Here is a 26,706-nt window from a genome sequence, read left to right as displayed (position 1 = left end):
TGAAACTAATGCGATATTGGCAATGATGTTCTTTGTTTGACAAAATGCTGTGCCGTAATAACTCTTTTTCTGAATAAAATAGACTTGTAGGGGATAGCCATAGGAAAAGGCTATTAACGTTATTTTTATGTTCTGCAATGACTGATTAATCCATCCACTGTTTTGCTTCTACCTGATGTTCAAAGTCTAGTAATACTTCTTCATTTTTGAATCTCTGATCTGGTTTAGTCCCAGCAGTTACTTGGTCTCGCAACCCATGTTCTTCTGTCTCTCTAGTACTTGCCTAGTTTTGTCGCTGCTGCTTTACGTACTTTGCCAAGCCTAAAGCCCAACTTTATAGCGGAGGCAAATAGCTCTCAAATTCACTCTGTGACAACATACTCTTGAAATAACTGCCTTGAGGTGGTCACCTGTAGGGGATTCAATAAAAAGTGTTTAAAATACAAGACTAACCCCATGTATTGGGAAGGGTGAGCGCTTACTTCTCTCCAAAGCATTTGGGCTTGATTACCGGTGAATTGTCCGTGTATCGTGGTGTAACAGCAATCTCAAGTGATCATGTGAAGGTTTTATTTTAGAATTTCCTTATACTCTACGTTGCTTTCGGTGACAGATGTCACCTCTAGGCTTTGATCAGTCATTTTTCACGAGAAGTTTATTTCCTTTTTTTTTTTTCCTTCGTTGGGTGTGGTGTGCCTGAGTTCACCGAGCACGCATGGGTGAGCCTTGGAGCAGAGGGCTCCTGGCGTTTATTGCCGGTGACACACGGCTCTTCGCCTCGTGCCAGCGGCGATACTCGGGGCTTGTCTGATGAGTCAGGACCTGCGGCAGGCCTGGCTCTAGCCGCGGGGCCGGAGGAGCTGGGCTCGCCCCGGGCAGGACGCGGTGGCAGCGGGGCCCGGCCTGGCACCGAACGGGGCTGACGTGGCCGGGCTGCGGCCGGGCCCCGCCGCAGGGGGACCCCCGTAGGGGGGGCGGGCCCGGGCCCGGGGCTGCCCTCTTCTCCTCTCCTCCCCGTATTCTCCCTGCCCCGCGGGGCCCTCTCCCCTCAGCCCCCTCAGGCTCAGCCCCTGCTCCCGGGGCGCAGCTTCAGGCGGCTCCTCCGCGCCCTCGGGAACCTCCGGGGCTGGGGCGTCGCGGGACACAGATACCGGGGCACAGATACGGGGACACAGATACCGGAACGGAGGCCGGCCCGGCCCTCCCCTACCGTCGCCCACCCCATCCCTCGCCCCTTCCCCGGGGCGGGCGGCGGGCGCGGCCGGGTGAGTCAGCGCCGCGCCGGGGGGGGCTCCGGGGCGGGGAGGGCCCGCCCGGCCCTACAAAACCCCGCCCGGGCCGCCGCTGGCCCCAGCCGCCGCTAGAGCCGCCGCCAGAGCCGCCCTGCCCGCCCCGGCCAGGTGAGGCCCCCCCCCCCACCCCGGGCGCCCCCGGCCCCCAGCAGCGGCGCGGAGCCGGGCGGGGGCAGGCGGCAGGGACGGGGGGGTCGAGCGGGGGTCGGGGCAGCCGCTGCCACCGAGGGAGTGGGGCGGGGGTCGGCCGCCGCTCTCCCCTTCTCCTCCTCGTCTTCCTCTGGCCGTGCCCGCCCCTTGCTGTTTCTCAGCTTCCCCTCGGAGCGGCGGCTCCCGGGGCGCGGCTGCCCGGGGCGCTTGGTGTGCCCCGCAGCGGGACCGGGCGTGGCGGCAGCGCCCGGGAAAGAGGAACCGCCGGGCACCCCCGTTACCCGCTTCTCCTGGGGAAGGCAGGGCACGGCTTAGCCCGGGTAACGCCGCCGTACCCTCGGCTCGCTTTTCTCCCCCGGGAAGAGCGCGCTCGTCCCGCCGTGCCGAGGCTGAGCCGAAGGCGGCCACGGAGCGCCCCCAGCCCGGCCGCGGGGCTCGGCGGGGGCGGGAGCAGAGGGGCGGCTGCCCCGGGCCGCGGCAGCGCGGGGGCGGCCCGGGCCCCCTGCGGCTCCTGGCGGCCCGGCCCGGGCGTGGCGCTCCCGGCGCTTTGCAGAACCGCTCGGGGCTGGGAGGCGGCGGGGCACCTCCGCCCTGCGCCAGAGCGAGGCAGGGCATAGGAACGCTGCTGTCTGCTTTAACGGGAGGAAAAAGGAAAAGTGTTGTTTTTTTTTTTTTTTGTTCCTTCCCTGTTCTCCTACTGGAGAACAGGGTAGTTAGGCAGGAGCTAGTCGTGTTCTTGTGCGTGACTGTTTTAATACTTTTTATTATTTTTTTCCCCCGAGATAGGTTTTTTTCTGTAAAATCTTTGAGATGAAATAAGTTGACTTCAAAGAGAAAAAGAGCCTCATTCTTGTATGTTCAGTGTCCTCCTGGAATGGGACCTCTCCTGGTTATTAGTGCCTGTGGAAGAGAAGGGTTCTGGAATGGTTTGTGGCTGCATGGTTTAATAGTTTTGAAGAGCCTTTTGTTTAAAACTATTTTTTTCTCCAAGTAGTGACTTCAAACGTCCTGCTAAATCTTGCAGTGTGGTTTGGAGAGAGAGTGAGCCTGACAGATTTGTGCTGGCAGTTAGCACAAAATGCGCTGTAAATGAAATAAGCACCCAACAGCTTTCATTACATGCATCAGCCACTGCAGCTCTTCCTCTTTCCCACTCTCCCTCATCTCCGTTGCCAGGCCTCGCCCTAGTTTGGAGACCTGATACAAATATGCTGTTAGTGAGGCAGTTTCCATTCTCTCATTCCGGGGATGCCGCTTCCTTGGCTCATGTGTGTGGGAACACCCTTTGCTCAGTCTCTGTCTACAGGGGTAGATTAAATTCTTAAAATGCTAACTCTGCTTATTGAGCAATGTACTTGTTTGTGCATACCTGGCACTTTTTTCCATGGATCATGCGTGGGTTTATGTTTGCTTAGTTTTCCCCTAACATAAGGTACCTGGGCTGCCTCTGGGATTCAAGGTATGGGGTTTTTTTGAGGGGATGCGGAGTATAGACTAGACCCAACACAATAATAGGTTTGTATGCCACTAATTACTGTTGGTGGTGAATGCAGATTGGGGTCAGAATAGTTGTTCATCACTTTTAGTAGAATAACAATTTGATTCGGGTTATGTAGTGCAAATTTATGAGTAAAACTGGCTATAGAAACTTGCTTGAAGTTATTGAAGTATCTGTTTACATTAGGAGGGTAGAAATGGATCCTTTCTAGCATAAGGAAGAACAAGTTGGTGCATGCATTTTCTATTTACATGCTCAAACCCAACCAGAACTTTTCAAATCTACATCTGAAAAACACTTAGAGTCTGTTCTCAAATGTGATGGCCTTGCAAAGCAGGGTGTGACAAGAGATGCATTTGTTCTGAGCAAAGATCTTTCTCTGCAAAGTTTCTTGCAAAAACTCCCATTTTTTCTGTTGCCAACATGCTGCTGACGGACGGGCGGTTGCTATAGCATTGTTGTGTGCTGATGACACGAACCTTCCAGCCCCAGCCCTATGTGAGGGCGTGTTAGTTCTGTTCCTGGATGCTGTTCAAGTGTTTTGTTCCAGCAAGCCTGATTCAATGTGGTTTTTAATTGATTTAGAAATAGGAGTCTTGCGAAAAGCTTTGTGAAAGATTATACTGCAGTTGCTTTGCTTTGGTTTTCACTGGTGTTTTCTGGTTCTTTGCAGCAAGGAAGACTACAGGACTTCCATTGCTTATCTGTGGGTTGTAAAACTGTCCGAGTACAAAGGTCTCATTGTTAGGCACTTCATTTTATTGAAATAAACACGAAAAATTTCATAACTCTGGAATATGTCATCCACCTTTAAAGAGTATATGTAATTAATAATGCCAATAGCTCATTACAACTTCTGCTGCCTATCTTTAAAAAGCTGGGTTGAATTTTTGATTTGAAAAAGATTTATTCTTAAATAAGTTGATGTGTGACTGTGCTTTTCATTCTCTGCCCTTTTTTTCCTCCCCGGAATCTTAATTTCCTTTGAAATAGAGTTGCATTTGTTACTCATATACCAAGGTTGCTTCAGAAGATGGAAGGTTTTCTTGCTGTATTTTAAATGAGGAAACGTGCAATTACTACATTTCTGCTATAAAAGCCATGTAATTGTGTTTCTGCATTTTATTCCTGAAAGTAAAGATTCCACTGCTTTTCTCTTTTAACAGAATGGAGGGGGGGGGGGATTTCTAGGTGTTGAAACAAAGAATAAATACTTGCTCTACAGTTTCAAACAGATCTCTGCTATTTAGAAACTATTTCTAACTTCTTGCTAAATTCTGGGGTCTCGATTCCAGATCTGATCATTGACTGGAGGGTAGTTTGGTTTGTCTGGGATGTTTGCCTGAGGAAGCCCCAACATCATAAAGAGTCATGAGTGATTTCAGACAATGACAACAAGTTCTGAAAACCTCTGGAAAGGGCACACCTAGGAGTTGGCTCAGAGGGTATACTACCTGGGCAGTGGATTGGGAACTGGTGACAGCATTGAAGTGAAGGGAATAGCTCCCGGTGAGACTGAGAATAATGCAATTTTGATTCCAGGTCCACTTATCAGTTAGTTTAACGTCACTGATCTTAAGGTGTAATTGAACTTTCTCTCTTACCTCTTGTCAAGCCAGTTCTTTTCCCTGTTTGATAATGTTGTCTCTACAGCTTGACTGTAGAGCTCCTGAGAAGCAAGCTTTGATTTCAATGGACAAATTAATGTTTGCTGCAGGTGCCAACCTGAGTGACTAGAAGGAAATGTGAATGGCAATATCCTTCCTTTCAGCAAAAGAATTTGAAGGCTGTTTTTTGGGACTGCATCAAGCCACTTAAATATTGCCTCTGGTGTATAATCTGTGGGGGAAAAAAAAAAACAAAAAAACTTCTTCCTTAGTTGAGAGACCCTTCCAGTAAAACAGCACTACAACCCTGGCAAACGTCCCTGCCCAGAAAGCAGAGCTGAAAATAAGCAGAGTGTTGTAACATACATACATCAAATCGTTGTTTGTTTTTGCAATGTGTCTGTCTCAGGGCTGTTTTTTTTTCTGTTTTTCTTTACATGTCTTAGCAAGATGTTGTACAGTTTCTGGCAGTGGAGCGATGATATTGATTACCTTACCTCATAGACTATTATTCAAACTAACATTTTAGAATGGTCTTTGTTACCTGGTATCTGACAATCATGTTACTAATGGGCATTTGTAGCCTTGTCCTGAGGTTCTTATTACTGGGAAGTCACTATGATACCATATGATATTAGAGGCATTATGGCCTGTGTCCAGGATTAAAGATTAAACAGTATTATGATTTTGCCTGCATGGATATAAATAGTTTCAGTGTATTTTTTGAGCACCTGAGGAATTTAGCATCTGATTTAAATGCTATTATCTGTTGCTGATGTTTGGATTTGAGCTGAACCAGGCTATACTCTTTCTCCTTATTTTTCCTTGTACTGAGTTGTAGGTTCAGTTCATCTTCTTTCTAAGGTAGAGGTTATCCAGTTCCTAAGCAGCAGAAATTGTTTTATAAGAAGTAAAGAAAAATTTTTGTTGTACAATAAAGTGAAGACCTTTCACTGTTGCATTAGTTGTAGTAGTGTGGCTTGGGAACTCTTAAATCAGCATTCTTGCTTGGGATTAATAGAGGCATTGGATTGTGTCAGTCTCAGTGCTGCAGTGTGCAGGTCTGTATGACATGCTGCTCTAACTGTAAATATACTTAAGTCTGCTTGTTCTTTTTTTTTTCTCTCCCTCCAGCATTCTTTCACGATGTCTACTGTCCATGAAATTTTAAGCAAGCTTAGCCTTGAAGGAGATGTAAGTATTATTATTCAAACCAGGAAAGTTTGTTTTACTTAAATGCCGTGTCTTTTTTCTTTTACAGAACTCTTCCAGCAGTTTTGCTGAGCTGTACGGTTCACAAGATTCCATACATCTCTTCTACTTAGACTTATTTTGACTAAAATCTGGTCAGTAGTGGCCTGTTTTCAGCCACGAAGCTACTGTAAGTCATAGGACAGTTGTATGAGGTGACTAATGACAGCTTGTCCAACTGGCCAGCAGCATGAGCAGTGTTCATGTGCAGTTTAATCAAAATGCTGGAAAATCACACTCTTTGTTTAATTTCTTATATTGCAACATTAGATGGTAGGGTTACCAGTGTACTGTCAGGATATTGTGCCATGAATTTGTGGTTCTGTGATTGGTACTGAAGAGGAAGTGAATCCCATCTATGCATCATTTCATCATGTTGCTTATAATCTTACTATACATTTAAATTTTATGACCAATAACTGCAGACCTGAGTGTGGTACAAGCAAACTTTTTGCTGATTTTTGGTACTTGTGAAATAAGTTAGACCGTATGATCTCTGTGAAAGAGCTGATGAAAGTAACTAGTTAGTGCACTGTAGGTAACAAAGCTGATTTTGTATAGCGAAAGTGGTCAGCTCTTCAGATTTCCTGTCCATTTTAATTTCAATGGGGAATTTCTTTTGGAATAATATTTAAACAATCTAGTCTTATGTGAGTAATTTCAAAAGTCAAATTTGAGTACCATCGCATGCCAGCATTTTCATCAGAAATCCTGCCTGCCACAGAGCTGAAGAAATTCCAGGGAACCTGTTCTGTAGGTCCTAAGTTGGAAGCCAGAATTGAGTAGCTAGTTCACATAAATGATTTGCCCAGCTCCATTCCCCTAAACAATGATTCAGCAAATTAACTCATGTTAAACACAGTATTTCAGCCATCCATTTTTCTCAGAACAGTTTTTAATTTTTGTAATATAGAATAGTTACAGCTGAACCCTATCTTCCGCAATAAGGGACTTGTGCATTCTGCATCGTTGTTACAGCAACTGATTTGTTTCAAGACCAAAAAACTGCCTTTACTAACTGGCCTGCTTGCTTTGGACTCAGACTGCCTTCTCTTTCCTGTAAGGAAAGAGGGAGTTGAGGTGGAGTTAATCTATGCTTGCCATTTCTGCATCTCTCCACAAGAGAAAATTGAAAGATTGTGACAGAGATCTTCCTGATATGCTTTATCATATCCTCTTTACACTGGAAAACGGAAGCCTGTATTTTAGTCATGACTGTATAGATCACTTGCAGGGTGATGTCAGGCCAACTCATTTTTCAAACATGACTTTTTTTGTTGTTTGTTTGTTTGTTTGTTTGTTTGTTTTTAAGGCAGAGAATACCGAACTGTAGGTGTCCTGAAAGATTCATGATTTTTGGAAGAAATTTTTGGGAGAAACCTTTTGAGCTTTCCTGTTAGTGATGTATTACCTCTCATTGCTGTTTTGTTCTTCCCAGTATGGTTTAATTCCTCAAGCCTGAAGGAAGTAAACCAGTTGTAGGATGTCTGAAATAGGCTAGGTATGTGGAGAAAAACCAGTCTTCCCCTGCTTTAGTCTGACCCAGACTGCTGGTGCATTTACACAGTAGGCTGAACTTTTACTGCCACATCCTGGAAAATTTTGTACTGAACCAAATGCAAAGTCAGTTGGAAAAACTCTTCTGTCTGAAAACATACACTAGCTGTACTCTGGTACCAGAGTAATATGAGACCTTATTGTCTGGAATGGCTGTTTTTCATAGTCAGAATAATCATCCTGATAAGACCTTTGCAGACTTCACTGAAGTACCAAAGAGTCAATAAACATCGCCCCAGAGAGTAAAACATCTTTGTGGATGCTGATTTTGGAGACGGTCCATTTACTGGTGGAGTAGCTGGCAGTTTTATGTCTTTCCTGGATATATATCTGCATGGCGCTTTCTGGGTCTTTGAATGGTGCCTGGAGATCTGAATCCAACTTGTTACATGCACTGGGTGGAGAGACACCAAATGGCTCTGAGTGGCCCCCAGATGGCTCCCACATTGCAAATATGCTATGTATGTGTTTTCTCAGTGTATGATGTGGTCTTGCAGTAAAATACTCTGTCCAAATGGCACATAAACTATTTAGAGTTGGGTGGAAGGAGAGGCACACAACTGTGCTCAACTCACCAGGTGGCTTACATCAGATTATCCAGCTGTGGTGGTTAAACAGGAGCGCCACATTGAGTTGTGCATGTGCGTACCAATGGGCATCAGTTTAGGAATCTTTCAGGCACACTGATTTCTTTGAGACTGCATTGCTCATCTCCCTTTAATGTTTTTGTTAGCAATTCAGTCTGCTAACAGGAAAGGCTGTGCTTTGTGGTGTGGCTGTGGGCCAGACAGCAGTCAGTTGCAGCCAGACTGCTAGGTTGAGCTGATGGGAAGAGACCAGCAAGAATGGTTCAGTTTATCAGTGGTTTATGGACTCCCATCTCTGCAGAGTAACACAGATGTTCTCAGGAAGGTATAGTGGCTACAGCCAGAGGAATCTGTTCAGGACAGCATGACCTCTACAGGACAGCATCAAATGTAGTTTTGTTGTTGTTGTGTGTGTTTTTTGTTTTTGTTTTTGTTTTTTTTAAATTAGAATTTCTTAGTTAAAATTTGTCCTCCTTTTAACAACTTGTCTGTAAAAAGATCTTCCAGGCATATTAAGATATCTTAGTCCTGTTTATGAACCCTGATTTCTGTTACAAGTTAGGGACTGAAGCAAATGTTTCCAGGGATCCCTACCAAAAAAGTTTAGTCACTCATTCACTTAGGGAACAGCTATGGCCATTTCAGATATTAGTCACTATGCATCTCTGCCAGAGTTTTAGCTCTCTAAATTGGGCTCACCAGAATGGGATTTATGCATATTTCTCGGCTATTTATATGAAAATCTGTGGTTTAGTTTAACCTGCCCATGGGAGGTGATATGAGTTGATATGTTACTTGCATTGAAGCAGCTGGGTAGAGCTCAGCTGCTATTCTCTTGACCTCCTGTTTGAAGCTACAGTCCTCTGGAGAAGGCAATCATAAACAGCTGATAAAATCTGGTAACTTCTAAAATGTTCCAGTTGTAGATACTCAGCAAACAAGTGCATTCTTAGCAGAGGTAATCTGAAGTGTCGTTTAGTTTTGTTGGCTTTGTGCTGGTTAAACCAAGCATCTGCAGGCACAGACTTTGACAAGGAGATAGTAAGTAACTTGTGCTTTCTGGAAGTATAGGTTCAAAAAGATATATTTGGTGTTATGTTTAATGCCCGTGAGATAGAGGATTAACAATCAGCAAGTCAGAACAAGTTTCATGCTCTATCTCACTCTACTTATTTTTTTCATTGTAGCTTGAAATCCCAAGTAACGTGTTGGCTTCAAATCTAAAATACTTCAGATTTTCACAACAGTTGCTTAAAATTTCTTTGAATTACCTTTATGTAGTCAGTTTCCTTCCAATCTAGCCAGAAAGCTCTAGATTTTAGAAAATCTAGGATTAGCAAATTTGGAATGTGTTAGAGTTTTGCTACAGTAGTATCTATTTGTACATATAGTATGGTAAAGTAAACATGTCTGAATGGATTTCTGGACAAGCTACATCTGGAGAATAGAGTTTGGTGGCTCTTAGCAGAACTCAGTCTTCATAAATAGCCCAAGGTAGATGTTGTATTTAAACATTTGACTAAATAACAGCTAACTAAAGGAGGTACGTGTTGTATTAACTGCAGTGAGAACAGCTTATATTGTTTAACTTTTTTTTCTTTCTTTTTTCCATTCCTCCCCTCCCCCCAGCATTCTCTCCCTCCAAGTGCATATGCCACAGTTAAAGCATACTCAAACTTTGATGCTGACCGGGATGCTGCAGCCCTGGAAGCAGCCATCAAGACCAAAGGTGAGGACCATGGGCAGTGGGTTTGGTCCAGCTTGTAACTTAGAAATACAACTTACATATTAAAAAAAAAAAAACACAACGAAACAAAAGGTACAACATCACACAACCAGCATTCCAACACTTTAATGTCCATAATCTGGATACCTGTTTTAGGGTTTGGATTTCTCAGACCTCACTGATGAAATCTTAACAGAATTAGATTTTGAGATATGTAAATGTATGTTTTAAAACATATTTTAAAAGGTTGTATCCAAGAGTTGTTTGGGTTATTGCTGAAAACACCCAATTCTTTTCTCTTGGCTTACCAGTATCTGAAATTCTACTACTTTTCTGCCACTGAGAATGAAGTGTCAGCTTCCATGGCAATGATTTGGGACCAAGCTCTGAATTACAGATTTCTATTGGATTGGACATTGCTTCCTTTCAGCTCTCCAAACAGCTGAATAGGGATGGTTTGAACGTTTTCTCTAGATTTTGAACTAAATGCTTGTGTATCTTGTAGGGGCCAATGTCCTAGAAACAATAGAGTCTAGTTTCTAAATGACGTTGCAATATTCAGGGAGCAAGGCAATATGTCAGTCCACTAGTTCTCTGAACCAGGCTCCCTGGCAGACTTACATGTCCTTTTATCAGTGTCAGGATCCACCACTTCTACTGACTGGTGGGGAGACCATGATGCAGCAGAGGAGATGCAGCCCCATGGAAAAGCCTGGTGTACTGAAACGAGCAGGAGTACAGAGAGTGTGGGCTGCAACTCCAGAGTAATACTACATTGGTATTCCTGTGGTGGTGATCCTTGATCCTTGTCCTGCTCTAAAACAAAGAAAGGGTGTGTGCCAGGTTTTCCAGACTTTCTTGGGGCCTGAGAGGCAACACCTGGGCCTAGCTAGAACTGCCAAGTCTTTTGCCTATGCTTCAGAAGGAGAAATTTAAAAGCCGAACAATTTCTCGTCAGAAAGAAATACTGAGTCTTCCATCAGTGCCAGCAAAGCACATATTGGGCGTGCTATAAAACGTAAAATAATACCCCTCTATAACAAGCATGAGGCTCCCTTTCACAAGATTTCTTAATTTAACGGGAGAAATCTGTTGTATGCTCATTAAAGTAGGTTTAGTTCTGATTTTAAATGATTTTATGGACTGTTTTTTTTGAAAAGTTTAAAAAAAAAAAGTAAATGTTATTGTGCTTGGCAGAAGATGCTTTGCACATATGTAGAGTTTTGTTTAGATTTAATATGTATATGAAATACATATTTTACAATCCTTGGAGTAGTCTTTCAAGTTTTATCTTTTGTAGCAACACTACAGAATTTATATCGTATAGAGTGTTATCTCTGGGTAAAATTGTTTGGATATATCTTACGCATTCTTATGTAAACAATATGCATGTACAGCATTTGTGATAGGGGAGAGCCAGTTTTAAGAAGTTACCATTCAATTATCTAGTTGTTTCCCAGCAATGCAAACTCCCTGTATCAGTGTCATCTCTGTTTTGATGGTTGTGTGTTACGTGGGTAAAACTTAACCTTGATGGGTAAACAACAGATCTATTTGCCTCAGGACAAAAACCTGGGGTAGAATGTCTGACTATTCTGTTCCATGTAATATCTCAGTACTCCAACATTCATTCAACACTCTTCAGATTAATTCTTCAGAGGTTAGCCATCTATTTATCTGTTGCGGGATCTGTGAGAAATACTGTGGTGTGTTTATTGGGACTTAGATGCTATCTGCAAAAACTGTGCTGCACAAATACACTTCTCAGCCTTTCGCTGGGCTTTGACTGGAGTTGAGTTTAGTGGAGGGTTGTTCTGTGTATCCAACAGCCTAGAAAGGGAGGTGTGCAGGTATGGCTCTAGAGTATAGAAAAACTGTTGGCAGTTAGCAATAGTTTGAGCTAGAGTTTGCATAATGCCTGTGAATTGTTACAGTTCTGTCTTGTTGCATTTGTAGTAAATGTGATTGCTATGCCATTTTCACTTTTATAGTATTAAAGTTTTCTGCAGAGTTCATCTAGTGCCTTAGTATTTTCTTTTTAAGTGTTATTTTGCTGCATAGGACAAGAAACCATTTAATATCTGTATAACACTCCATTATGCCCTTTGTGTTGTATAGATTAGCTCAGGTATATGAGCTTAAATAAAAGAAACACTAGTAGAGCATATGCTAGATTTCTTTTTCATTCTTTGTAGGAAAGAAGACGGCTAAAGTCTCTTTCTTGTTTCCAAGTTACTCCCCAGAATTATGACTTTATGCATCTCAAATAGTTTAAATAATTTTATTGTCAGGCTAGTCTGTGAATAGTTCAATACTTGCAACTCAAACCACAGCCTTTTGTTGAGGTCTGTGGTATACCTTTTGATTCCCTGACTGGCGTAATTCAAACACAGGTTTTATTGTAGGAAAGTGTTTATGACGTGTATGTATATGTATGTGTATATATATATATATAAATTAATTATGTTCAGAAATCATTAAAATAGTAATGAGGTGTAAACCATAGTATAGGTCTTGTGTAAAATTGAATTCACTTTTTTATGTGGCGCGTTCAACATGCCCATACCTTGTAGCAGAGTTTTTCTTGTTTTGAAGTAAAAGTATAGAGGAAATGTGCTGGCATGCTGGTGAGGGGGGACTGTGCCCAAAATCCACCAAACTGTATCAGTTGCATATTCAGAATATTAATAGTATCAGTAAAGAAATATTGCAACATAGTTTGGGTTTGGTGCAATCTTACTAAGCAAAAAGCCAAAGCTCAAGTTATAGTCCTATTTTATCTGAGTTTTTCCCTTTAACTCTAATGGAATCAGGGTTTTATCCAAGGAAAATAAGACAAGTCATGATCACGGGCTCAGTCGAATGGTCATAGGACTGTGTTGGTACCAGATCTATGATGGTTTTAAGGTCTTGCAAGGGCTAATTGCATAAGTCTCCTACTAATAACTGGAGCCAGCTACAATGCCACTTAATTGATGGGTACAGGTTGATGATCTCTGTCGTACTTCAATGCTGTTAGGGCTGATAGCTTCTGGTGTTCTGTCCATTGTGCATTTGAAAATGAAATTGAAGAGAACAGACTTCAACTAAGTGAAGGAACGTATGCCAGCTCTGTCAAAATAAGACTGTTTGCTCTGTTCTCACCTCCTCCAAGAAAATTAGGAGACTGTTCATATCCTCTTTTTCGTTCAGAACAATGCTGGTGCTGTTGTTTTGGCTTGTGGAAATTCAGGTATGATGTCTTTTAACAAAGAAAAATCTGTATCTTAACAGTTTACACGTGCTCATTTCATCTTTTTTTTTTTTTTGCTGATTGAACCGTAACACGGTGTTCTTACCAACACAACAGATTACCTTGTTTAGGAGGAAAGTTGTCCTTTATTGGGGAGATGGGGGTGTTGAAAGTATACTTTTTTATCTAGTATATTTCCATCTGGAAGGAACCTTCCTATTTAAAAAAAAAAAAAAGGTGAGCAACTTTGTTACCCATTGATAGAAATACACTGAAATCTATCCTGAAACTTCCAGAGACTTCAGTGAACAGCAGAGAAAAATGTTTGAGCGGCTGAAATGCTCCACCCCACCTCAGCAGATGTGAGTCAGCATCCTGTCCAGGCAGTACCATTCCCAAGTGTGCAGTCTGTAAAATGCCAGAGCAATGAGTTAACGCATATTTCCATCCACAAAGCATTTGAATAAGAAATTTGGATGCAGTCATTTGTGGGCTTCTAAGCTATCACAATTGTCATAAAACTTCCAAATGTCATTTATCAGTTTTGAATTGTTTAAATGTAGAATTTATTAAAACGCTGAAGAGATTGTTCTATGCCTAAGCCCTGTCAAGGCTGAAAAGCTGTGTGCATGTGTGGCCATTTCTGGACTGGGAGAATTTGCTTTATTTTGTAAAATGGAAACACTTTAAAGTGTTCTAGCTGTAGATTATGACTGAAGTGTGTAGTCAGCATGTTTTCAGACCAAAATTTCTAACTAAGACGTATAATGCTTTCCAGGGCTTTTGGGTATTTGCAGGCCAAGCTTATGTGAATAAGAGCACAGATGTAGGTCTGCCTCGATATGAGCCAAGGACATGAGGCTATCAAGTACAGTATTTCCACATGAAAAATGTGGGCAAGAGGGAGAGAGGAAGCTGAATCTTTCGGACTCATCTCGTTTCAGATTCTCTAACTAGGAACTACAAATTTTTTTGCAACATTCACTATGATTTATTATATAATATCTATTGCAGTTGTCTCAAGCTGCTGTGAGGTTGCTTTTGGTATTAAGGAATATAAATGTAAATGGGTTCTGGCAGGGATCTGGGATCTGCTAGTAGCTGCTGATGCATTCTGTACTTTCTGGTTTCTATCAAAAAAATCATCACTTATGCTAATGTGTGCACAAATGTGAAAGAAGCTATTTGTAATGTTTGTAGTAAATGTAGAGACCTGAGTCACTCTGGGCTTGATCTGATGTCTAGTTTAGGACCTCATATTTGCTTCAAAGCCTACCATGCAATTCACTATTTAAAAAAATATATATGTATATATATACACACATCATCTTTCTGTTGCAGAACATGCACTGTATTAGTCTTAGATGTACAATACTTAGAAATAGTTTTTCCTTTTCTAAGCTTGTAGTTGAACGTCAGTACATGGATTTGGAAAACTTCACTGAAATTCATTTAAAGCTAAACCTTTATTGATGCATTGTTCAACTACTGAAATAGAGGTTGGGATTTTGAGCACACAAGTCTCTATCCAGGTTAATTAAAGCTCAGTGCAAATCTTCTAGTTGTGATTAAAAAACAAAAAACAAACAAAACATACAATGTTCCTTCCAGTGTGGAAAAAACAAACAAACAAAAAATTACAACAAACTACTATTCAAACTACTACAGCTGGGAGAACACAGAGTATACTGTTTTATTTTCCCCATTTTTATGTTTGGAGTGTTAGTTAAATGACTAGAGGGTGAATTAGAAGATATAACTGTTTTATTAAGAAGCCTTCATTGAAAACACTGAACTCAAATGACAGGGTAGATTTTAATAAGTTTAAATTTGTTTCAGTTTTAAAGCCTGTGTTCTTGAGCAACTTGCTTTGTAGAGTACTGAGTGAACACAAGTGAAGCAGAAAACAGAAGCAGCAAAACAGGTCATGGACTAGACTTTGTTGATGTATTTACTTACCTGTGCACACAAAGTTCTGCATTGCATTGAAAATCTGGTCTGTCTCCAATGCCAGGGCATTACATATACCAAATAATAAGAGTGACTGAACTCTGCTCTGGACAGTGCATATGCTATGTTTTGAGTGTCAGAGAACATACTAATTCAAAGGGAAGGGTAAAAAGAGTTTCCTTAACTCTTTGTCTTATGTCTTTGTAGGTGTGGATGAGGTCACCATCATCAACATCCTGACAAACCGCAGCAATGAACAGAGGCAGGATATTGCTTTTGCCTATCAGAGGAGAACAAAAAAGGTAGCAAAACTTGCAGAAATACCAATTATTAATTTTGTGGATAGTTATTAGATTTTCAGGCCTTGTACATCTCGCAGTTAACTTGGAATAAGCTGGAGATAAATACTGTTTGGTTAATTTTTTCAGTGGAAGGTGCATTTATTGTGCCCATGTGTTACAGTTTAGGACTGGTAGTATTCCAAATAGGTTAAACAGGTACAACTGAGACTGAAACCTGTTGGAGATGGTGATTTCCTAACACTTACAGAAATCATGACGGGTAACACATCAGCCATCCAGCCATCAAGATTCCATGCTGAAATGTGTTCAACAATAGTGAAAAGCCATTGACAGCAAGTGTCTCAATTGGAAGGAAAAGGTGAAAAGCGATTGTTTTAGGGAAGATACATATATTGTTAAGACAACTCAGCATAAAGAAAACATTCAATTTCTGTTCACAGGTGTAGTTTAAATGAGAAAAGACTGCAATCAGTTGTGCTACAAGTGCTGCAGATGTGAAACAAAGTGATGTAATGAGCTGAACTAGGTACTATCCTGTCAGAAATATTGTATGCACTGATCTATTGATGGAGAGAAATCTGTAAAATAATAAGCTGCAGTCTGCATAATGAGTCCTTCTGTCTGGAAGGCAAGAGATGTTCTCTTGACTTTTGAAGTTGAGAGGCTTATCATAATTTAAGTTTTATGCTCACGTAGAAGAAGAAACTTGTGTAGAGTTGGAATTATGATGAATGTATCTCTTTCAGGTTTGCCAGACCCCAAATGGTAGTCCTCCAAGCCAGAATGCTCATCCAAAAACACATGTAAATTTGAAGTTTAGTTTTGTAAATTCACCAGCTGTTATGCATGGCTGATATAGGCACATATGTGCGGAAACACACATAGGTTGAACACATGCATGTGTGCACGTCTGCACCTTGGCAGTCACTTCCTGTGGGCAGTGGGAAAATCTTCCATATAAGCTGGACCCTAGTAGACAAGTGTATCACTCTAAGCTCTGTTAAATGTTTTGCATGACCACAAAAATGCACAGTCAAGAAAATATGCAACTTCTTTCATGTAAGTATTTTATCTCTTCTCTTACCTTTTTTCCTTGCTGCAACCCAAAAGCAAACTGAATTTATCAAGTATAACAAGTGCCAAAGGATAAACAGCTATAGAAATAACGGAAATCTGCATTAGAAACCACCCAGTGAAATAAACAATTGAATGGTAAGAGAGGATAAAATGGAATACAAAAAGACATATGGGCATGTTCTTGGTTCAGTTTAGGGTGTTTTGTTGCAGTTAGTTTGGTAACTTACGTTCTATTGATTTGTATTTCCTTCAGCCTTCACACGAAAGTGCAAAGATTGCAAAAACTTTACTTGTTTAATTGTAATTCATGTCATTGTTAAAATTCAATTTAGAGGTATGTGGTTATTTTCTGTTTCAGTTGATGTCTGAAGAACCTGTTTTCACAAAAATAAATAGTGAAATCTTGTATGCAAACAATTAGTGTACTAAAATATTTGTTGGACTAAAGCAGCTAGATGTCCAAGACTCAATGTTGTGGTCAATCCATGCAGTAAGTGCATAAAGTATTAGCATATATTAGCATCCTGGATTAAATTGGTGACTTTGGAAATAAATGCCTTGGCTGTTTATCTCTCTGGTACAAACTTATTTTCAGTTTTGCTGAGGCTACCTTATCTTTCTTCTTTTCTCCCCTGCCCCTCAATCTCACAAATTGTTAGTGTAGAAACCAGCAATTGAAAAGCAACAACTCTCCTCTGAGTGCTATGTACTTACCTTCAGCTTAGGGAAGGTATTGACCTGTGTGGACTCCAGACTTGATTCCAAGGATTTGAACTTTGGAACTACGCTGCAATTAAGCTGATCCTAACATTATTCAAGTTACGTCTGAACTCCATAAAAGAGGAAATGTCACTGACTTTAATGCAGACCTGCATGCATCCTGTGAAGTGAATATACGTGTTTCTTCCTCTAGGATTGACTGGTGATTAACAATAGACTTTGGATACACAATTCTGGTAGTTTTCTTGAAGATCAGGATAATTTTTCTGCCCTTAAGGATCATTCTTTTTCTCTTCAACCAGCTGTTTGGGAACTGGGCCTTTACAGTGGAATAACCGCAGTCAGTTTTCCAATGTGTCAGCTAATATAGGGTTGTGATAATAAGAAAAACACAAATAATATGGTGCTACAGGGAAAACTGTGAACATATGATGGAGAAACCCTGACTGTAGGGAGTCGTGCTCAGATCTGTCAGTGCTTATTAGATCTAACAAAGTGTCTGTGCTTCAAGACCGGAGCTGAGTTGTTCAGAGTCACTTGGATGTCTTTGCATAATGCTTCCCAGCACTTTGCCAGCCACCAGTGAATTTCTTCTTATATTCAAAGGATGAGAAAATTTCGATTTGCCCTAACTTCATTTTTAGGCTTTCACAAAACAAAAGCTCTTTATGTTCTGTTTCCTTGTCGATTGTTAAAGAAACACTGTTGCAGGCTTGGAGATTTAAAACACTACAGGCTAAATTCACTGGAGACGAGAAGTGAGCTTTAATTTTGTCCTTCCATCCTGTCTCCTTTTTCTTTACAGGAACTTTCAGCAGCACTCAAGTCTGCTCTGTCAGGTCATTTAGAGGCAGTGATTTTGGGCTTGCTGAAGACACCATCACAGTATGATGCATCTGAACTGAAAGCTGCCATGAAGGTAAATGAGATTTGTAATTTCAGTCTGTTAGTCTGATGTCACTATGTCAGGAATGAATATGGCCTTTGTATTCAAGGGCAGTTTTCAAGTAAGTCCATTTTTTTATTTAACTATTTTAGTTTAGTACTACAGTTTAAGCATCCATCTGCAAGGCATCCAAAATCTCAGTAGGAAATTAAAGAAGTTCTGTGATTTTTTTCATGTGATTTTTAGTGTTAATTAAATCCTCTTTTTAGGAAAAAAAATTGAATCAGGTCAGGTGTAACTGATAGGTTGCTATGACTAGTTGTTGCTCTCATGACCGTTCTTTAAAACAATGTACAGGTTCCTAGTACAAAAAAAAAAAAGATAAGAGAGCAGCTGCTAGCTGGAGCTATTAAATCCTCTGCATGCATTTATAGGCTGAAAAAGTAGTTTGCAGTTACTGGGTCATTTCACTGATTTTGAAAGAACATCGTGTACCAGGCCCACATCTATGTAGAACATGAGGAGGAGGAAGGGCCATCAAAGCGTTCTTGGAGCAGCAGTAACTCACTGAACTCAGTCCCCTACAGTCACATGTAAGCATGGAATAGGTCACTAGCTGAGAAACATCTGCTCTGCCAGCCACTGAAGCAAGACTTTGAGAGGTGCTCATGCCAGTGCTTTCGCCTTTCTAAGCAAACTAAAGTTTGGAGCTTGTATTTGTAATCATCCCGTAAATTCCAAATATTCTTCTTGAGGTTTTTTTTTAATACATAAAAAAACCACAAGTATTACAATTTATATGCTGAAACTCAGAACAAGACAGAGACAATTTACTGATTTGTCTGGACTATGAAAAGCAAGTAGAAAAAAAAAATGCCGGTACTGGTATGGTAACCTTTTAATGGGGGGGGCCAAATCCATTCTTTGAGCAATCAGATGCTGCCCTCTTCTGGTTTAAGTCCAGGCTATCCAGATTTTGCTGTAAAGCTAATGTGTGTGTGTAACATATGCCACATTATGGTTAGGATGACCATATACTTCCAGCATTTCTGCTGCATTTACCACCTGAATACCAAACCATTACCTTAGAGGAGCTATAGGTACAGAGTATTATATTCTCTTATTAAGTCAGATATTCCCATTTCCCAAGCACTCAGTCTACTGTTCTGAGTTTGCTTGAGCTTAAGATCGATTTGATTATTTTCTTAACTTTGCTTTCATAGTGGGAGAGGTGTCTGGAGGAAGGTAGGGAAGAACAAATTGGTTGCTGCCCATTTGCATGCTAAGAATCAGAGTTTCATCCTGTGCTCTCAATACAAAGAACCACACATAGGCTGCAATAAGGTAACTTCCAGCAGTTGTGGTGGTGGTGGTGAGGTCGCTGAGTGTTACAGACACTTGTGAGAAATGCACATTGCCCAGAGATAATACTTGCAACAAGATCTCAAAGCTATTAGAGAAAACTAATATTTGGCAAATAGAAATGTTCCCTCTGGGGTTTTTCTGGCCAATTAGAAACATCTATACAGTTACCAAAAATATCCTTGAATGGTTGTGAAATTGTTAAGAGTGGAAGAAAGGAGAGAGGATAATGAAATATCTGTAAAATATTTTGAAACTGTTCAAGCATGTCTGTTTATTTCTAGCAACTAACTGAACTACATATGTGTTCCAGGGTCTGGGAACTGATGAAGACACTCTCATTGAAATCATCTGCTCACGGACAAATCAGGAGCTTAGTGAAATTAATAGAGTCTACAGAGAAAGTAAGTTCATTTTGAAAGTTTCAATGCATTATGTTTGTACATGAAGCTACTTGGATAATATCCCCTTTGTATTGATTTCATTGAATTTCTTATACCGTGTCTACTTTGATTCTCTGGTGTTTGGGTATAAGAAATTTTAAATTGGCATGTTGGATATTAGCGTGTGTATATAGTTTCATCTGTTGCTTGGTAGCAAACAAGTTGGAGAACATTCACTACTCATCTAAGTTATGTCTAAATGTTCTTTTGTAAGCTACATACATTCTGTGCATAGTGATAGAGTCAACGATGAGAGATTTATGGATTCTAGGATCAGTTATGCTATAAATAGGTGAATTTGAAATCCCCTAAAGCATACTTAGAAGTTTTTTGGTAGATCTGCCAGAAAAGACATGAAGTAAAACTTCATAAAAGTATATATTCTCTTTTTCAACTTTTCTAAAGCATTTTATCTGATTTAAGGTATAATTCATAGTTGATTGTAAGGAGATGCGACAGTGACCTAAGGTCCATCTTAAAAAAATCCTTTCCTTTAATATTCATAATATTTTCACATTGGCCATTCTGTTTGTGTTCATTGCAATTTGTAGTGCAGCTGTCCAGTACCTGTTTGTTTCCCTGAGCTTCAGAACTGAGCTTCACCAGAAATAGATTGAAATGGAGAAAATTGCTCTGTGCTAATGCCTAACTGTTGTCAAGCAATTCCACTAAGACATTGGTAGAATCAAAAAGGACAAGCAAAAACAATGTAGTCTTAATGACATATATTGAAAAAACTATGTAACAGTGAAGAGAATGTTGCTACTGTAGATGAAATTGCTGTACAACAGGAGAGAGAATGTGATCTTGTAGCAATAGAGTATGATCACTTGGAAAACCACAAAGGTGTTGAGACACCATACTGGAATCATATGCAACATTCCTTTGTTCTGTCATAACAGCTTTTGTCTTCTGCATTAAACTTGTAATCGTAGTTGTCTAATCGTAAATCCGTGAGTGGTGAAGGTCTAAATGCTATGGCTGGCAAACAAGCAGTCATTGATAACTAAGATCGGTATAGTAGTATATTCAGCTTAAAGCAAAATTCCCTTCCTTTTAATATCCTCAGGCTCTCCTGTTATCTTTCCACATCAGAAGGTAGGCTTTGTTGACATGGGAACTCCAGAAACTAGCTGATAACAGTGGTTTTTCTTTTGTATGGAAGCATGCATTTTCCTTGCTTTCTATATATGATTTAGATGGTAGCTGTTTGTTGCTGTGCATAAAATACAGTCATCAGGTACCGTTCTTGTAACGGGGTATTTGTAGGATACCTTTAATTGAAAAAGAATTTTTTGTTTTCTAGTGTACAAGACAGAACTGGAAAAGGACATTATATCAGACACATCTGGTGACTTCCGCAAGCTGATGGTTGCCCTGGCCAAGGTGGGTCTTTTCATGTCCTTCTGCTTTTCCTAATGTGCCTGCCCATTGGTAGTTGACTGATGATTGCCAGTAAAACAATAGGATTTCTGATTCAATTTTAAATTTCCTTGTATTTTCAGTCTTTTGAAAATAAATAAAAATAATTCAAATGTTGAAGGACAGTGTATTTTGACAGGAACACAGTGCTCATAGCAGCTTCATAAGCAAAGCATAAGTTTATTCATAAGGTGAAGCGTAAGTTTACTCATTTAGCAAACACTGATTAATAAAACAAAAGAGAAAAGAAAATACGCATATAGTAAATTGCTCGCAATCTATTAAACGTCTTCTAAATCCTGCTATCCTCATTTGAAGGGCAAAAGATGTGAAGATACTTCTGTGATCGACTATGAACTGATTGACCAAGATGCTAGGGTAAGTGCTGGTAAGAACCATGAAATGTCTCAAGTTGGTCAAGCCTACGGAGATACTCAGAGTACAATTTATGTGAGAACTAGAAACATTTATGAAGACAGGTGTGTATATTTCAGATTGTCTTGCTTAGCAACGTTTGCATGCTATCAAGGTATTTGTGACTTGCAATCTTGATAACAATTTTCACGGGCTACTTACCTGTACAGAAACTCTCTGGTATTTCTTTTAGGCACATAGAAAATGAGATCTTTTAACAAAAGGGAACATCTTGAAAAGACTGGCAATCAAAAAACTGCAAAAGATTCAGAGAGAGGGATTATTGAACTTAGTGGCTGTGTAATGCTTGTTGATTACACCTGTAAGTTATCAGAAGTAGTTCTGCTGAGGTAAACAGAGCTAAATACAGAGTAATTGCTTTCTATTTACCTCTACTTACAGTTTTAGTCTTGGTTTTGGGTTAGATCTATATATTTTGTCCTTAGTGGTCTGCCCAGCCATGTGTCCTTTTGTATTTCTCCCACTGACACAGTTCCAGTAGTGCTGTTTTTCCAGTTATTGTATATATTTGAGATGTTTTTTGTGTAACTCATGATTTTGCTTTTCTTTCTAAACCCAGGAACTCTATGATGCTGGTGTGAAGAGGAAGGGAACTGATGTGCCCAAATGGATTAACATTATGACTGAAAGGAGTGTTCCACACCTGCAGAAAGGTACTGTTCAAAAGACGGACTTTTTTCCCTATAAGAGAAAGTTAGAGCCAAGTGGTAACTATTTTGTCCCAAAGGTCATTGAGATGAGTGTGAAAAGTAATAAAACAAGGAAATCTTACTCATATACATGTTGTTACAATTTTTTAAAGTATCTGTGGATGTTTTAATCTCACAATTTGAATGTATGTAGAGCTCTTTTTTACATTTTTTTTTACAATTTTTTACAATTTATTTTTGCAACAATTGCCCAGTGGTATGCCATGTACATTGAGAACGAACACATTACAAATCTAGAAAGTAGGGTTGCGTGAGACCTTGAAGAGGTCCTTTAACTTTTCATTCTGTTCCAGGGTAGGTTAGCTATATCACACATTTAAATTTGACGTTGAAGGCCATCAAGCAGCTTCTGTAAGCACATGGGAAAGCCATTTGAATATTATTTTCAGGAGCTAAATCACTGTTGTTTCTAAAAATACTAGTGACAGGACGAAGATGGTATTCTGGATGATTGTGGAGGTATTCAAGGAAAACAAAAAGATGATAGCATGGGAACTTTATTATCAGCTGGCAAACTGGCTGTACTTAAGAGAGAGTTCTCAGAGGGACTTGGACAGATATTTTTTAAATCATGTCTCTGCATTGCTTTGTCTGCATTTTTGGTTTGGGTGGTTACTTTTACCAACTCTTGGTTTGACTTTTATTTCATCTGCTTTCTTTCTTGTAATAGTGTTTGAGAGGTACAAGAGCTACAGTCCATATGATATGTTGGAGAGCATCAAGAAGGAGGTTAAGGGAGATCTGGAGAATGCCTTCCTTAATCTTGGTGAGTTACTCTGAAGTAGAGTCTACCTTTAGATAGTATCTTTTTCAGTGCACTTGCAGCATACTGGGATGAGAATAGGGCCCAGCTTCTTCTGTATCTCTGGAGGAGAAAGAAACTAGAAGGACTGGCACTATTGGGTCCATTTGCATATTGTAGGACATAACAAGTATTGAGAAGTAGCAGATTTTTGCCCTCTGCAAAATATGTATCTTGATTGCCAAATGAAAATGAAAAGGCACGTTTTGTGATCTGTTGTTAGTTTAAGCCTCAGTATCACAGAGAAGTTAATGTTTATTTCCCCCAAACACAAAAGATTGGAATTCTAGCTGGGCACATGAAGTACTCAACATGGACATAGGCTGGAGATTGAGCTGTGTGTGTGTGTAAGGGAAGACAGGATGTGGAGGATACTGGGTGGCTGCTATTGTGGTATGCGATGAAAATGACTAGGATATTGCCAGGTTTCACAGGACGTTTTTTAAGAAGAGAATTCATTTCAAACTGAGGGAGAAACAAATTGTTTAAGGAAAATGCAAAACAAAGACAGGATAACCTTGGAAGGGATACTTTGCATGGATTAGCATACAATGAACATATTTGGAAAGAAGTTGTTTATCAGAGTGAAAGACTTAAGAATGAAATTGTGTGTGGAGGAAGGCTAGCATTCAGAGATGATACTAATGATGGAGGGAAATATTTCTCACATTATAAGCATTTGTGCTTCAATCACAAGCTTAGCCAAACAACTTGTAAGCAACCTCAGCTAAAAATGATGACTCCATGTCCCCTTTTGGAGAAACTATCGGTGGAAGCCTTATTTTGACTACTTAGCACGTCTTTAAAAAGACTCCAAGATTCTGTGTTCTGTTCTTCCATGAATGGGCAGGATGTGTACCTATTCATCATCTTTCTCTCTTCAGTCCAATGCATTCAGAACAAGCAGCTGTATTTTGCGGACAGGCTGTATGATTCCATGAAGGTAGGGAAGACTGTTCATTCTTACTACTAATTATCTTCTAGCCATTGTTTCATCAAATTTTTATTTGTTAGATAGTTTTATTCATATGATGTGTAACTGGCATGTGGATGAATGAACCAAGACTTAATATTGTTCAAAAGCATTCTTTAATAGCTATGCGCATCTGGTGTAGGGAAGTACAGGGGAGGGTCATGTAATAATGATCTCCATTAGTTTAGTTGACTGTTTTCGCAGGTAAACAAGCACTGATAGCAGAAAATTTGTTCACTGAAATGCCAAAACAGATGACTAAATTTGCCTCAAAACATTTTCTTGAGAAAAGGGATGAAAGAGAAACACCTCGTGACAGCCGTTAGACAATACTAGGAAGAAGACCTCCTGGTAAACCGGAACTGTGGATTGCAGTGTAGGTAGCTAGATTGGTGTCTAGAAGTTGGTCAAACACTGCTGATGAGAAGGGTATGTTCATGCTCAAATTCCTGGATCACAATAATGACTTTAGTTAGGAGGTGTAATTCATTGGATCTTTTATTGATGCATCTCAGTTGCCTGTAGTTCGTTGTTTTTCTATCAGTTACAGCATCCTTTCATGCGTTTCAGCTCTTAAAGTTCTAAATGTGAATGTGCTTGTAGGGCAAGGGAACCCGTGACAAGGTCCTGATCAGGATTATGGTCTCACGCTGTGAGGTTGACATGCTGAAAATTAAGAGTGAATTCAAGAGGAAATATGGAAAATCCCTCTATTATTTCATCCAGGTAAGTTTTCAGCTTTCTGTTTATATTAATTGTGTGGACGTTCATAGTGCTCTTCTTTGGGCTAATTCTACCATTAGAATTCATGGGAAGTCTTTTAGAGGCTGCAGTGAGAATAGTAGGTCATTACCAATTATCAATGCCCAATAGAAAAACCCACCTTAAACTTTCAAGTCTACTGCTGGTACAGTTCCTGGCAGCCAATTGACTGTTACGTGTGGGTTTTGTCCAATGAGTTGATGTATTATAAAATAAAATTCTGTTCACCCATCTCTATTTCAGACTAAAAGAAAAAAAATTGCTCTGGAATAACACAAATCATCTGAATTGTTGTTATCTTTCATTCCAGTGCCCAAGGAGTAGGCTTTTTAGCCAGATTTTTTGTCCCTTTGTGTGATTGGGCAGAGGAAATATTAAGTGATGGGTTTTATTTAATTTGGGGTATAGGTAAAGAGCTTGTGTATCTGTTTAAAAACTGTTCCTATATCCACCCTTCCATCAGAAAGATACGTTCTTCTTTGTTCAGATGTAGTTGCAATCAAAACCTTAAGCCCAAATCTTTTCCTAAAGATGTCAATTTGAAACTATAAGGAAGTTTTCAAAATTGTGAATTTAACGTATAATTTTTGTGGTGATTAGTGAAAAGAAACAGAATCAAGTCATTCAGCTTTCCTTTGTTGTGTTACTCCTTTTTGTACCAAAATTTCCTGTATTGACCTTGCATATGTTTTGCAGAAATGATAAGTAATTTCAATTCACATATAAGTAAAACCCAATTTTGACAGTCTACTCCAGGCTGGCAAGGCTTCAGCTGCAAAACAGTCAGTCCCACATGTTTAGAATATAATGTGTATGCCTTCATATTTTGCAATTGTTTCTTAATACATATATATATATATATTTTTTTTTTTTTTTTTTGCTTTACAGCAAGACACAAAAGGTGATTACCAGAGGGCACTGCTGAACCTGTGTGGTGGAGAGGACTGAAAACTGTGATGGAAGAAATCCAAATCAAGAGACATGCTTTTTCTGCTCTTCCTATTACTGTAACCCTAGGAAAAAATGACTTGCCTGGCTAACCTTGACTTACCTTTCTATCTGCAAGACCACTGTTATAGTATGCTTTCCAAGTGCTGTTTGCACTTCTCTCAGCAGCAGTGCTCTGCTTGGTTCTGCCAAAGTCCTTAACAGCATAAAGCCACACAAACTAACGTTCCAGAGATAAGAGGTTGAAAGTGCTTCTGAAAGACCGCCTCTTTGTGCAATGTTTCTAATAAAACTTAAATAAAACTGAAGTTTTACTTTAAGATGTATCTCTTTTAGACCTTTAATTTGAAAATTGTGTGAACAATTGATGCATGTTTAGCCTTTGCCAACCGTTTTCTGTATTTTTTTTTTTTCTCCCCGTAGCTGAAACCTTATCTTCTTCCCTCAAAGCCTTTCCCGTTTGGTTATGCAATTTCTTACGAAAAGCAAAACGATTCCCCTGATTTTTATTTATGTACGTCTGCAAATCAGTGACAGTGAAACTCAAGCCCCAGGTGTTTTTTTGTGTCCGTGTAAAACAAGGGGCGAGTACTTGTGACTCCCTCTCCAACGTTCAGAACGAGCGGCGGGAGGCACACGGGGCCGTGCGGCGCCCTGCCGGGGTGCCTCAGGCCGGCCTTTGGCCTGTGAGGAGGCAGCTTCCCGCCTTCTGCCTTCCCGCCCTTTTGCCCGCGCGTGCCGCTCCTGCCGGGCAGCGCCTCGCGCCTGAGGGGCGCTGAGCTCTTCAGAAGGCTCCGGGCAGCCCCTGCGCGCCTCTCGTCCGCCTCAGGGGATTTGGGACCGTCCAAAACCCAGCCGAGAGCCATTAAGGAAGCCGCAGGCGCACGCCGTGCCCCTGTAGCCGTGCCTGCCGCTCAGGGAGTCCTGTTTTCTGCTGTGTGGTGGCAGGTGTTTAACGCTTTATTCGGGAGTGTTACGTTTCTGCCCTCCTGTGTCGGGGCCGAGGCGAGCAGG

General features: G+C 40.5%; 1 protein-coding gene across 2 annotated transcripts; it reads left to right on the top strand.

Moving 5' to 3' along the window:
* Nucleotides 1-1,265: 1,265 nt before the first annotated feature.
* Nucleotides 1,266-26,012, top strand: ANXA2 (annexin A2). 2 transcript variants are annotated; one of them, XM_080608149.1, is made up of 14 exons: nt 1,266-1,400; nt 5,682-5,741; nt 9,572-9,671; nt 15,058-15,152; nt 15,899-15,955; nt 17,755-17,868; nt 19,511-19,601; nt 20,947-21,026; nt 21,381-21,440; nt 22,057-22,150; nt 22,878-22,973; nt 23,894-23,952; nt 24,586-24,708; nt 25,633-26,012. In XM_080608149.1, exons 2-14 carry the CDS (start codon nt 5,694-5,696, stop codon nt 25,690-25,692), a joined length of 1,077 nt encoding a protein of 358 aa, XP_080464275.1. In that variant the 5' UTR covers nt 1,266-1,400; nt 5,682-5,693; the 3' UTR covers nt 25,693-26,012. The 2 variants fall into 2 exon arrangements, with proteins under 2 accessions (XP_080464275.1, XP_080464276.1); XM_080608150.1 differs by lacking the exon at nt 15,899-15,955 and having other exon boundaries at nt 1,279-1,400.
* The last annotated feature ends 694 nt before the right edge of the window (nt 26,013-26,706 follow it).

Source organism: Anser brachyrhynchus (assembly GCF_964034855.1).
Source record: "Anser brachyrhynchus genome assembly, chromosome: 11".
Taxonomy (NCBI): Eukaryota; Metazoa; Chordata; class Aves; order Anseriformes; family Anatidae; genus Anser; species Anser brachyrhynchus.
The sequence above is the reverse complement of the archived record's forward strand: the minus strand, read 5'-3'. Positions and strand labels throughout refer to the sequence as shown.